The 14,794-nt window shown below is 39.3% G+C and overlaps 1 protein-coding gene across 1 annotated transcript; it reads left to right on the top strand.

Annotated features, from left to right (window-relative positions):
- Positions 1–2,003: 2,003 nt before the first annotated feature.
- Positions 2,004–14,399, top strand: LOC111221874 (endothelin-3-like). The gene is made up of 4 exons (XM_022745461.1): positions 2,004–2,235; positions 3,984–4,212; positions 13,863–14,015; positions 14,317–14,399. The coding sequence occupies exons 1-4, from the start codon at positions 2,166–2,168 to the stop codon at positions 14,336–14,338; spliced, it is 474 nt and encodes a 157-aa protein (XP_022601182.1). The 5' UTR covers positions 2,004–2,165; the 3' UTR covers positions 14,339–14,399.
- The last annotated feature ends 395 nt before the right edge of the window (positions 14,400–14,794 follow it).

Genomic DNA, 14,794 nt, shown 5'->3' with positions numbered 1-14,794 from the left:
TTTAATATTAGAGTTTAATATTTGGTAGATTGATTGTTCAAAATGTGTTTTAGTTCTCCTCTGTCTATGCGGAACTCAGAGTTTGGCATGTTTACTGGCAGAAAGACTGACCTCTGTTATCAATCATCAGTTCCAAGCTCAAATCAGTGGCTGCATTGGTAACGAGTGTCCTCTCTGTCGAAGTGTACTGGAGAGAAGACTGGGGGTATTTTTCATATATACACCCCTCCTATTCAGGAAATGCGAAACCTTGAGTATGCCACTAGAAAGTAAAAAATAAATAGATCATCAAATTAAGAATTATCCTTATTCTGTATATTTTTATATGACTAATAAGTGAATTTTAAAATTAAATGACAACAAAATGTTTGAAAAAGGTCAGGGGTAAATATGTTTACCTATCTTACTGAACATTGTTAGATGCTGGTAAATGGGTTGAAATGTCACTGTGTTCTTTGTTGATGGTGTAGAATGAGATCTATGGAGATATTTGGAAAGTGAATTCAAGTTAGATGTCCTGCATATATTTTTCATTTTGTCCAGCATAGAGACATTAAAAGTCATTCCAGTGGTCGGCTATACTCCATAATTTACTGCATGACACATTTCTGTACTTTGATGAATGTTACATCTTGTTTATTTTCACATTGTTGTCATTTACTCAAGGAAAACATTTTTCACTTCTCTTCACTAAAAGGTATGTTTTTCTTTCCTGTCTCTAAGCCTGGAACAAGTATCACATCACTTTACAATGATCCTGCAGCATCGTCCACAACTCACCAACCCCAGCCGATACGGATGATCTGAAGAGTACAGCCATCATCCAGAAGATCAGTGGCTCCTCCACTCCGCATGTCGAAGTGGCCTTGGGCAAGATATTGAACTCCAAATTGTCCCCTATGTATCATCAGTGCATGAAGGTGTTTGAGTGTGATAGTAAAAGTGCTGTGTGCATGTGTAAGTGCTGTCCATTTAGCATATAATATACAGGCTACACATACTGTATGTAGCCTAGTCAAGAGAGAAAACTTGAGGGATTCTTACATTGGATAGCTTAGCGGCGTTATTGCCATGACATCACAGCCAGCACTGAAGTCAAAGCATTCATGTCAAATCAACTCTTTCTACCAGTCAGACTCATCAGAGGTCACAACTCTATATACAGCCTTTGATGGTCACCCACAGTAACAGATTAAATAACATTAATTAATCAAATAGAATGATGAATATATAAATGAATCATTACATACACTGTGCATGTGTGTGTGTTTTTATACAGCATCTGCTCCCTCTAAATGTCCTTAGAAATATTGAATTATATTGTTTGTTCTCCCTCTGTAACTCTACCTTATTTCTGTCCTGCTTTTGACCATCATTGCTTTTGATTCAATTGTCAAAGCACTTTGTAAACTCTGTTTTTAAAGGTGCTATATAAATGTAGTTATTATTATTATTATCATCATCATCATCATCATCATCATCATCATCATCATCATCATCATCATCATCATCATCATCATTATACATTAATCACAGTGTTCATTGGCAAATTATTCCTAATCAGTTGTGGGAAAGCGGAAGAAATGTTATGAATTGTGCTCGTTATGTAGTTGAGCTCTCAGCCAGCACACTTGTTCATAATAATGATAACTTTTACTTTGAAGGTGAGCCGTCTCTGTTTTGACTTCCTTGTTCAATTTACATTGAAGAACGTGCTCATAATATTAGACGAAGTAGGACAGTGAAATTAGGCAGTACCCCCTATCATTGCCCATACATCACATGCATATATATGTATTTAATTACAAAGTCGTTTTTTAAATATTTTGGGTAACATTGATTGATTCACGTTTCTCATTGGCGTTTGATCAGACGACTTTTATTTTGAAAACTGCACCAGGAAGCTGGTGATATTACGGCCCACTACCCGCAGAGCTATCATCTCATAATAAAGCGGAGTTTGTTTAAGGGGAGAAAACACAGAGCGGCAGCAGCAGCGCAGCTCTACAGGCTGTCAGCAGCGCCTCGCAGAATAAGACTTCTGACTTCACAGAGATACACAGTAGCAGACCAGCTACACTTTGTACTTGGAGGTTTTAATCCACATATCAACTCTTTTTTTTTTACCCATTTCCAATTTTTACATTTCTAATGCCTCACGTGTGATGGCTAATGTGTCATCGGTTGATGTGGGAGTTTTGTTTCTCATAGTGGTGACAGCGTCTTTGGCAAACGGTGAGTAGTACTGTTAGAGTGTGTGCTCGTTTTTATTGTGGGTCTTTACGTAAATAATGTTCACATAGACAAGTTGTGTTCATAATGATGACACAAAGGTGGAATAGCTGATGTGATGAAGAACCAGGTGCATCAAAACAGTTATCAGTCAGTCAGTCAGTCAGTCAGTCAGTCATGTGCAATAAAAAAAAATTGCAGTTCCATAACACAATGCTGCAGGGCACTGTGCAAATTGTCTTGAGGACTCAAGAGTATATGACACTGTAAGATCACAATTCACTCTGGCATATTATAAACTCATCATGTAACTGTGAAATTGTGAAAGGCTGTTAGGTGTTAGAATTGCTGCTGCAACTGACTATTATTTTCATTCTGCATTTATCCAGCTACTTTTTTTTAAATAGTTGATTAATCATTGAGTCAAGCCAATGTAAGGATAGATCCAGAGGTTACTATTATACAATATGTAACAGAGAATATACACAAAGCATCACAATCGAGTGGAGACCAGTAAATGTTTTGTATCTTTGCTGCTGAAAATACTCAAAACAATGAGTCCATATTTGAAATCAACACCAACTTGTCACATAGGCTAGATGCAGATGCTCTTTGGCGCCATTGTTCAACATGGAGAGGCAATTACTGAACTTTGTCCTTGTGTCCTTAAACATGTTCTACTTTTTTATTCTAAGAACCTCAGATTCTTATTTTTTATGGTTCTCTCTGAAAAAATGGATGCAATTTATTCTCCTCCTTACATTAGGTCACCAATACTAGAGTTTTGTTTTCCACCAGCAAAGCTGTAAAAACAATTTAGTTCAGGAGTTTATTATTATAAAAAAAGTAATGCCCAGAAACATTATATTTTTATTCTTTAGATTTCTTTTCCACTCCACCTCCTGGCATTGTTCTGGCGCTTTAAAAATTTTTTTTTTTTTTTTAATAGTATTCTTAAATCTATGGTTCTCAATAAAACACAAACTCTGAAAGTGTTGCTCAGGTATTCCATGTGTGACTTTTCCCCCATACACCTTAACTCATCGCTCTCAATGTTTTCACAAAACATGCTTCTATTGAATTAAATGTGTGTCAAAATAAAGCAGCAACCTCTGGGGCTGAAGCCAACACTGAAGAACCAAAAACTGCAGTTCCTCTAATGGCCACTAGAGTCTGCTCCAACAGTGAGTCAATCCCCATAGACTCCCGTGTTAAAATATCCAACTTTACAGCAGAAATAAACATGTTTACAGTCTGGTACAAAAACTGTTTTGGTTTCTAGAGCTAATTTCCTCATTTGATCAGGCGAAGTGGATGACAAATGCACCTATTGTGATGTGATTTAATGCAGAAAACGTACACTGGACTTTAAAACCATAATGCAGTTTCATATACATCAGAAGACAACGGGCAGCAGTCTACTTTCCTCGTGTCAAAATTCAAGGCAGCAGAGAACACTGGAAGTCTGTCAGCCAACACTGCATGTTGAAAAATGAAGCAAGGGGTCTGACCAAGCATGATGATTTGGGAGTGACACTACCCTGTTAGAACTGTCATGAAATAATTAATTTACAGTCAATTAGTGGACTAACTGACAAATCAACTTTACTTGTACACAAAACTACTACATACTGCTATGAATCTTAATTCTACAAAAAAAAAAGTTCTTAATTTGTCTCGTTATAAAAACGACATAACCGTCATAACTGTAACAGAAAGTGCAGGTCTCATGGATTGCTGTGATCCTGCAGGTTCTTCATCAAGCAAAGATGTGAGCCAGAGGAGAGAGGTGAGCACGCTCCCGCCCAGCGCTGTGGACGACCTCGCTGGTGTCGCTTCCAACAGTGAGGCGAAACTCTGCTCCACCTGTGACCAGCCGGGGGCCAGGAAGCGGGCGAAGAGATGCACATGTTACACTTACAGAGACAAGGAGTGTGTGTATTACTGCCACCTCGACATCATCTGGATCAACACACCAGAGTAAGTCATTCTCCTCACACCCTCTGGTTATATATATATATATATATATATATATATATAGTAACTCTACCAGATATGTACTCACTTTACTTTACTTTTCTCAAACCTTTGTAATTTAATGTGTGAAAATATCATATGGTGAAACCAATAATAGCAACTAGAAAATTCCAGGGAAATTTTGAGTGCCACGGGGGCTACTGCCGGGATGAGTACATGATTTATTTCCAGTGTTCAAAAGCCACCCTGATCATATTCTGGTTTTGAGAAATGTCTTGATATAAAAGACTCTGATATAAAACAATGTCACATCCCTCCATCATGTATTATGTGGGAAATATCTCATATTCTGTGTTGTTGTTTTTTTTTTATAAAACAAGAGGCAATATGTCTTCAAACTGGCATTTAAAGGGTTAAAATCCTGAAAACTAATAAACATTTGGTAGGTTTGAGCAGAACTGAAGTGGTTTAAGAGATGTATGCAAAAAAAAGCAGAAAAAAATATTGATATATGATGATTTTATAGCATTTTCTTTGTGTGTCCTTTTTTGGACGCGAGGAACCCCAGAGGGTACAAAATGTGTTACCAGTGTATAATAGACCTGTAACAGTAACTGACATTAGATTTTAAAAATATGTCAAAAAAGACACTTTCTTGCAGAAATCCATACCTTCAGCTGTAACACAGCCAAAATGATCAGCAAATCAAAAAAGAAAAGTGAAGAAAATGTCCAAAAAAGGACAGAGGGACCCCTGAGGGTTAATAAATCCCATGAACCGCTATTTAAATTACCACTATTATGTTTTTTTCGGTGCTAAATTTAACATTACTGGGGAGGAGAGCAACGCGACTAGAAGTGACAGCGAGAGAGGGCTAGTAGCTTCTCCTCTCCTCTGTCTCAGCGGAGACCGTCACAACTTCATTCACTCATTTAACAAAACAAAAAGAAAAGCAACAAAGGAAGCAGTAAATGGACTTACATATTTAAGACCTAACTAAATGTAATTTAAGACCTAACATGCGGCTAATGTAAAGCTAGCGGAGCTTGGAGAGTTGGTTATCTGGTTGCTAGGCACGCACACACGCACACAGGTCAGGAGCTGCCGTTGCCATGGCAATGTGAAAATCTGCCCAGAATTTGGCTTCTACATGGCTTCAAACAATTGCAAATTATGAGAAAACCGTTACTTCTTTTCAAAAACCGAAAACACCGTGACAGACACTGAAGCCAGAAGTTTCTTACAGTCTCTATTTTATTCAGATATTCCTTAAAATGAGTGAGTAAGCTCAGTGCGAAGACAGAGTGAGATTCTTTTGAAAAAAAAAGACGATTACATTAGGTGTCAATGAGAGTGAGACAGGTATTGCTGCCGGACTCGGCACCCCCGTTTAAATTTTGTGCAGACCCTGCCTGTCAAAGTTACATTTTATGAATCCCAACAACTATGTCTACATTTTCAGAAAGAATTATTTGTCTCCTTTTTACGGTTTGGCCGTGAGCTCGAGTTAAAAATAAAAATAAAGGTTATTTTTTACTGCTTCACGCACTCTAGCCAACTGACGCTTTCACTCTAACTTTGAAGAAAAAGTGATTTGCACTCCTCCTTTGAGTGGTCATAGTTTGAAAAGTTTACATGTTATGTAAAAACAGTTCCTATGTTTTTGAGAGAGCAGAAGTTTTCCTCCGTTTTATAGTTTGAATCACATTTCTACGTGCAGGTATGAGAGAGCAGGGTGACTCAGAAAAAAGGGGAAATTTTGTAGAAAAAAGGTGAAATTTTGTGGGTTTCTAAAGAAAATTCCAATGCATTCCTAATGCATTATTTATTCCCAGTTTTTTGGGAATAACTTTGGGAAAAATTGGAATTTTAACACCAAAAGTCATAGCACCCCTTTCGGGATCAAGACGCACGTTTTGATATATATATTACTGGGGTTTTCTCAAAGGTGCGGGACGAGTTACGCGCCAAAATTTTGTGGAAGAATAATAAACCCGAGGCACCGCCCCGAGGCACTCCTCTCAGCTATTCTAGCTGTAGAGGAGTGCCTTGGAGCTGAGCACCCGTGGCACTAATAACTAAATTAAATTCAGAATAAAATATCTCATTTCTGTGGCCAAAATATTAATCACTGATACAGGAAGATATAGGAAAAATAAGTCTGTTCAGTGTATTTAAGATGGCGACTGTGACATTGTACAACAACAATATAAGATCATTACTTACAAAAACGCTTTATATTACTGAGAACCTGTAAAAAAAAATGTTAAGCATGTTAAGGAAATTAAACAGTTTTAAGATAAATCACGGTCGCACCACATGACATTTATTAAGGGCCTGGCGAAAAAACACAAAAATTGCTTCAATTAAAATTTTAATATGAATTTACATGTACACAACATTTGTAATATTTGAACAATTGCAAAGAATATTCTTATTTTGTGTATTGTAAGATTGGCCTGTTGAAAATCCTTATATGTCCCTGACCCTGAGACACTGCTCCAACAGGGACTTACAGTATCTGTTCTGCTCATTGTTTATAGTGACATCACTGTCCTACAGTACATGATATTACAGTATTATCCCTGTACTTACATCAGTGTCATTTTAAAGTATAAAGGAGCCTATATAGTGTCATGTCATGATCTCTCTGTATTCACAACTCACAGTCTTCAATCACAGGCCTTCCAACTGAGACTCTTATTTGAGCATTGTATGTGCTGGTAAGCTGTTATCACACCGTTGCAGGTATACTGTAGCAGGCACAAGTATGTGAGTTATGTAGAACAGAAAGCCCCGAGAAGAATCATGAAAGGGAGCTGGAAAACCATGCAGGCTTATGTGTCAGTATTTCCTTGGACTTTTTGTGGACTGTAAAAATTTGCTGTAATCTTAGGCGGTTTAGACTCTGAGCTCTCAGGTATTTTAATTCCACTGAAGATTTCTGACAGTGGCTAACAGTCAGCAGGGAGGGCTCTACCTTTTGGCTATCTGAGAAGTTTTGGTTGTTACTGAGTTACGCTTTGAAATTTAGACACAAAGGACTCAGCGAATTTATATAACTCCTGTTTCTCTGCTGCCAAATTTAAATTTAAACAAGACGTCTGATAACAGCTACAGTGTTTCTTCTTCTCATGTTTACACCCATTTAGTCATCAGTTACAAACATTTATAACTGGTAAAAGGTTAAAACACATTAACATTTATTAATGAGTTACTGGTTATAAATACTAGTCACTAGTTAATAAATGATGATGTGTTTTACACTTTACAATAAGGCTCCTTTTACCAGTTATAAATGGTAGTAAGTCGTTAGTAAGATTAATGAATAATAAGCATTAACTTGATCTTGCCATATACAGTGAGCCTGCATCGGTCTATGAAAACTGTGTCAAAACTTGTTTATTTATTTATTTGTTTATTTATGATTTATAAAGCCAACGAAATTAATAACTTAATTATAAACTATTTATAAATCCTTTATAAGGGTGTTCTTATTGTAAAGCGGTACCAGATTTTCAGCCTGCAGGGAGCAGTGCAGCAACTGATTTATTCTCCTTCAAGCACATGAAGAACTTCGGTGGAAAAAGTAAAAAGAATTGGTGCAGGGTTAATTCCACTAACAAAACTGAAGCCATTTAGTGATGTTTCTGACACAGAATAAAGTTTTAGTGCGGATTACTCTCTTTAAAAAACCCATGCACCTTATACCATCGGACCAACAGGAGACATCGGTGATCAGATCAAAGACCCTGCGTCCTGAGAGGGTCCTGCAGTAACACCTTACAGATGAAGCTGAAAATTGGCCGGGTGCAACGGTCTAGATTTATCTGTCTTTTGTACCTAGGGGTTAAAGCATGTGGAGTAAATCAAGCTGCAGCAGGAAAGTGTTTCTTCTGAAGTCATTTGGTGTGCATTATTGCAAATATTGGCTAATGGGACACAGAAGGTTGACAGCTCCTGCTTAGACTCAGAATGAAACCAAAATAGTAGATTTTTCCACTTCACCTTTATGAAAGGTTTAAAATCTACTTGTCAACACAGGGCGACCCCACTCATTAGCAACACTCTGCACCTGTTCCTGTTCACTTTTGCACTTGTTCATGGGCGGGGGGAACCTAAAGAAAAAAAATTAAATGTTTTATATTCGCACTCATTTCACCTCAGCTCAGTGTGAGACGCTCTCTGTCGCATTTCCCTCCTCTCTTCTGCTTCATGTTGCACCATGTGTGTCTTAGCCCCTCCCCACGTACACAGAGCAAAGCAGTCAACCTAGGGGACACACTGTTACTTTACTCTGCTGTGTTATTGGATTGCCATTGGCCAATCAGATTCAGGTTTAAAAACAAGGTGAAAATTCGTACTTGTAACTTTGAGCACTTGAGCGAGTTTTACACACAGTTTTCTGCTTTGTGTCTTTACACAGATGTTCACAAAAGCACTTCTTCTTTCACAGTGTCTCTGTGTAACCTCACCACTGATATCATTTGTTCACAAATTTTATTCACAGTTGTTTTTCTGTTGTTGTTGTTTTTGTTAAAAATACAAATCTTTTCTACATCCAGATTTATTTTAGAGGTCTGCAGTGGTAGATTTATTACTACAAACTTTAGAATCATCTGTGAACATTACTTTACAAGATCAAACATAGAAGACACAAAGAAGCATTAACCCCCCTTCAACCCTCAAAGGAAATAGCTCACTTTTTAACTACCAGATGTTCTACTATGTTCACCAGCTAGTTGCTAACTTTTTCTCTGCGCTGTCTGGTGCAGGTCTGGTAGTGGACAGGACATCTAACTGAGCTTTTTCACGAAAAACAGCTGCATGCTGCATATGGAAACAATGTTGATGAGAGCGACAAAGTTGCAGGCTGTAAAACCAGAACAATGAGCTGAAACAAACTAGAACACTGCATAGAGCTGAGAGGAACTGCAGAGCTGCAGCATAATTCTTATTCTGCGGGTTTGTAAGAAAAAAAGAGACCCCCTTTTTGAATAACACAACATCTTATTCACTCTTGATTAGTGTAGCTTTAATGATGCTTTAGTTGCCATGAGCAGATATTGAAAAAAGAATTACAGTCACTTTGACATTTTGCTGATATGTTCTACAAAACATGATGTAGACTGAATCAGGCTTCTCCAAAAACATATTTAGCTTATACAAAAATATTTTGAGAGAAATGTTTTTTTTCTGAGTTAAATTGACCCACACCCACACCTCCATCGCATCAGGAGGTAGATGATGAGGGAGAAATCAAACTAGAATCACCTCCTGGTGGTCCTCTGCCTCCTCCACTCAGACTAGTTTCAGGTTACATCCCTGTTTATCCAGAGTCAGAGAAAATATGAAACATTTGCGTGAAGTTTTGTCATAATTGCCGTGTGAAGTCTTGAGTAATGGCTAAGAAGTGTTTTGTGAGGTCACACTGAGCTTGACCTTTGACCTTTGAACACAAAAATCTAATCTAATTCCTTGTTCATCTTTGAGTCTGAGTGAATGTTTGTACAAAATCTGAAGAAGTTCTGTCAAGATGTTACTGGGATATCTCGGCCACGAAAACAGGATAGACTGATGGACAACCCGAAAACAATATTCCTCCGGCTCTGACCGTCGGAAACACGGAAACATAAAGTAGACCTCAGCCACATTCTTCTGAAGTGTAAACAAGCCAACTGATGAAACCAGACTTCCGCTCCTCCAGAGCCACGAAGCCACCACAGTTTTCCCAGGTTGAGAATAACTAACTGAGTCAACCAAACTTAAAGTACTTATCTTTAGTCAGTGTATTACCCCTAGTAGATCCAGATCAGCTACAGCGCACACTGTGTTACACAGCCGATCAGTTGTTTGAGTCAGAAAGAGCAAAGTATATTTGTGCGTAGGAAACAGTAGTTCAATGCTGGGCTGCATGATATGCAAAAAAAAAGTCCTATTGTGATTATTTTGGCAGGTGTGGTGATTTCAGTTGTGATGGCCGTTATTGCATTTAATTTACACTGAAAAAAATATAAATATAAAATATGAATATAATATAAAAATGATGATAGTGTGATTTTGTTGGTCTTGTACCAAACAAACATGTTCCTTTATGTTTGGAGAATATGATTTGTTGTTAGGGGTGTCTCTGTAGCAACACAACACATATGATGCTAACAAAGCACAACAGTGTGACACATTTCAATTAATAATTCAGCTCTGGTTCAATGCCTGAGAGAATGTAGTTCCAAAGGAAAGGGCTGTTTGACAGCAGGAGGAAGTGGTGAAAATATTCAAAATAAAGCGAACATTCAAACTGATATTGGCCTTTTTTTAAGTGGCTAAAAAAAAGCTCAGCTCAGCTTCTGTTTCAGTGCTGTTGTCTGTTTTTTCCAAACCAAGAGCGCACTGACCTGTATGCCTACGTACTACTGACTATGTCTAAGTACCTCACGCAACTCTACATCAAATAACCCCAACTATCACTTTAATGTGTAAAATCAGTGGAGTGCCCCTTTAAGTTACAGCTATTTTGATTGGTAAAAACATATGAAGCATGTGAGCCAAGTACAAGTTCAGAAGATGGATGGACTGTCGTGGTTACTCAGACACTGACAAATCAAAGCACAGCCAGACATCCTTTGTGAATCTGCTTCAAAATCTTCTAATCCCCTCAAAGCAGAGCAGTGTGCTCAAAACAGAGCTAATGTAAGAGGATCACATCGCATTGTTTCCCTAAATTCACTTTGATCCCCCGGGACACATGTTAAAATGATCTGATATATCTATTCATTCTCTCTGTCTGTTTATTGTTATTCAGGATTCCCAGCATACAGAAAGTTTATTGAATTTCTGTTGCATTTTTTCAGGCAGCTTCCTTGCCATGTGGTCTTCCTCACTGCTGCGCTCTGCCTTCGGTGTGGAGGCCATGTGGGATGATTGTACCTGACCTTGAGAAAAATTAGGCGGTGTATCTGACATGCAGTTACTCTTGAAAAGAAAAGCTTAGTCCCTTCGGGGGCAGACACTCGCCTCCTCAGGAAGTCTGGGATCAGAGAATCAAAGATTTGAAAAGAGAAAGGGTCGGCACCTAGCTGAGTCTGTTTGTAAGGGGAGAGGAGGCGAGGTCACGTAGCTTGGTACTCAGGGTCAACCAGAGGATATTCCGACATCATCGTGGCCTCCTGTTGTTCAAGACTGTTTACAGCAGTTTACAGCCATGTGGGGAGAAGATATCGAGACTAGAGGGCAGGGTCAGTGTGATCAGCTCACCATGAGAGTGAGAGCAGTTAAGCAAATCTCAGGCTGCTTGTCTGACATTACAGGAAAACTCTGGTTTGTTACAACTTGTTGCTTGTTTTCGTGGTTTCGGCGATCGTTCCTTCCAGTAATAACTCGTCAGGTAAACTGATGAGATTTGGGAAGACGGCAACATCGCTATGACACAGTCCAGGTCAGTCAGGCAATTTGATAAGTTTTAAACAAACTCCAAAGTTAGTTAAACTTGCTTGAGAGAGAAAAGGAAAGAGAACATTAAAACTTTTTGTAAGCATCCATCACAGTGTACTGACTGACTAAATTATTGCACCATTTTTGGTTTGCTTCAATCTATGGCCCTGCTCAGACCTCGTATTAACATCTGTCTCAGGTGATCACAAGCGGTCAGCTCTCAGTTCAGGTGTGAACGTACCCGAGACGCATTGACGACGCATTTGAGATCCGATCACTCAGACCACATTCAGAGGTCGTCTGGACTCTGGACCACGTGTCCACATTCTTTTAGCAAATGTGTCCTGGGCCACACTGAAGGACTTACTACTCTACTCACGTTCCTCTGTCACAGTCTGTTTAGTCCCAACACAGTTTCATAATGAGCCCAGAATATTTTACCATTTCAAATGGATAAAACTTTATTTCACTGTAGAGCTGTGAGCCGAGCATCGATCCACTCAACCCCTCCAGACCACTCTCTCTCTCTCTCTCTCACACACACACGAGCACATTGACAACGGACCCGTCCGTCTGATTGGCTAAAAAAAAACAACACATACCTGTTTATTTGCATAGAAAGCAGGAAGTGAGATCTGATCACTGAGACACATTTTAAAGCAGGTGTGAGCTGAACTGAAGACTCATGTTAATGCAGGTCTGAACAGGGCCTGTCTGAACTGAACTGTTTTAAACTGACTGTTCGACCAGTGCGATACGTTCCCCGATCATGTGTTAGCACTATCATAACCGATAAAAACGATTGCCAAAAAATATGAAAATAAGTTGTAATAAACTGGAATTATCCTTGGACCTGTGCTGTTAAATAACTTGTCGCTGTAGCATTTCTCTCTGTCGCCGTGGTCACAATAAGGAAACCTGAACATCCTCTCCAACATTTAGGAGTTGAAGCCACCGGAGGTCCATTTTACACTTGACCATTTATACCTTTGCTTGAAAACATGCATGAAAGTTGTTCAGTCACATTGTTCAGTGCTGACATTTTGTAATACTATTGCCTCTGTGTTTTTCATGAAGTGTTCTTTGGTATTCCACGTCCTGCACAGTGCACATGGTGCAAAAATGCGAATAGAAAGAGATGCAAAGAGATGAGAGTTGCATGCAGATGAGGCAGCTCAGAGGGAGCTGTTGACAGAGAGTTGTTTTTATCACCAAGCCTCATCTTGAGTGATAATAATGCTGGCTCTCAATATGAAAAGAAAATGTATTTTTATAATGTATGTCATTCCATCTAAGTTGACTGTAGTGGCTGTTTGTGATTCACTTACACTTTATTGTTTGTTATTCCTCCGGGCTGGCGACAGCCAGAGCCTCAGGCATACAGTTTTTGGGTTGTCCATACAGAGATCCCGTTCTCGAGGACACGATGTCTCATTCACTTGGACTCAAGGATGAACTGATTAGATTTTGGTGGTAAAAGGTCATGGTCATGGTCACAGTCACGGTGCAAAACACTTCTTAGCCATAACTCAAGACGTCACACAGCAATTATGATGAAAATTCACCCAAGTGGTTCATATTTTCTATGACTGGATAAACAAGGATGTAACCTGAAACTAGTGTAAGTGGCGGATGCAGACAACAACAAGGAGGTGATTCTAGTTGTTTTATAATATTTACACAGCAATACTTGAATATACTGTGCCAAAGGAAGGTTCATATACAAACAAATAACTTTAAAACCTTTTCGCGTCATGTATGTCAAAGTAGCCTTGTGTAAAAGGGAATGTTGATTTGATTACTTGATATAGATTAATGTAATGACTTACTAGTTTCTCACTAGTTCAGCAGTTCTGTAATGAACACCGTTGCGATGCTCTTGTTGAATTGTTGTTGAGGTTAAATGTGGTCATTGTAGAAGCTGCAGTCTTTGATGGTGTTTTACTGGACTGCATTATACTGAAATGTGTTTCCTATAGTCTTTCCCCATGTTGTATCCAAATGGTGGAGGAGAAAATATTGGAAACACCTCTCAGTATAATAACACCACCCCATCTACAACCTTTGAAAATCTTTAAAAAAAAAAATCTCTGATGATGTTAAAAATGAACAAGGCAGTTCAAAGCTCTGGGTGACTGCAGATTGCATTAGTACAGGTGTGACTGGAAAACTGATAAGTCACTCAACACACTGTGTATGTGTGTGTCTTCTTTTTTTTTTAGGCATACTGTACCATATGGTATGTCCAGTTACCAGGGCTCCCTGCGTGCGAGGCGCTCTGCTGGGACTGAGCAGCAGGGGAGGTGGACGGAGGCCCAGCGGTGTGTGTGTTCACTGCACACTGACTCCGACTGCAGCAGCTTCTGCATGGACAGGTAACTGTGCCGCAACAAATGCAATCTTTACTAACAATTTCCAGCTGTATATGGCCCTGTTCAGACCTGCATGTATAGGCATCAAATCACCCAACAGCCTTTATTCCCTAAATATTTCCCTAAATATTTCCCTAATGAAATTCCTGACCTGGATGACACAGTGTAAAAGAAATATTGGCAGGTTTTGGAGGAGCATCCACTCTGCTGGTTCATGGCGGTCTTTACCTTGTTGTGAATCATGGTTGATTTAGCACTTGATTAGGTGTGGCCTTACGTGTCTTTGTGTATTTTGTTTTTCCAGCAGGCAGAGGACGCCAAATTAGACAGGAGGACAGGAACTCTTCACAGTGGGCCTGCTATGAAATGAACATATAAGTGACATGCTGACTATCTGAAAGGTGGACATCCACTCATTTGGAAAAGTAACATGTAATTCTATGATAAAAAAAAAAAATACATGTTTTTGGTGCGCTCTGCACTGCGCCTTGTCATCAGACTGATGGATGAAGCTGCTTGCACAAGAACTGAGAGCGAGGGGTACCCGCAGGGATGCTAACACCCCCCCCCCCACACACACAACACACCCCACACTCCCACCCCCGCCACAACACTCTGCCTGTGTCTGTTTGGTAGCTGTGGACAATGTTTTTCATTATCCCGTCACAACTGAGGATGGTTTAGATGGGCCAGACGGTTTGTGTCGGCCATAAAAGACTTTGGAGGAGCGTGTTGCTCACACATGTCTGTGCTGCGTGACATGGATTCTGCTTCAAGAGCTG

This window comes from Seriola dumerili, unplaced genomic scaffold (genome assembly GCF_002260705.1).
Source record: "Seriola dumerili isolate Sdu_G_001 unplaced genomic scaffold, Sdu_1.0 BDQW01000088.1, whole genome shotgun sequence".
NCBI lineage: Eukaryota > Metazoa > Chordata > Actinopteri > Carangiformes > Carangidae > Seriola > Seriola dumerili.
The sequence above is the reverse complement of the archived record's forward strand: the minus strand, read 5'-3'. Positions and strand labels throughout refer to the sequence as shown.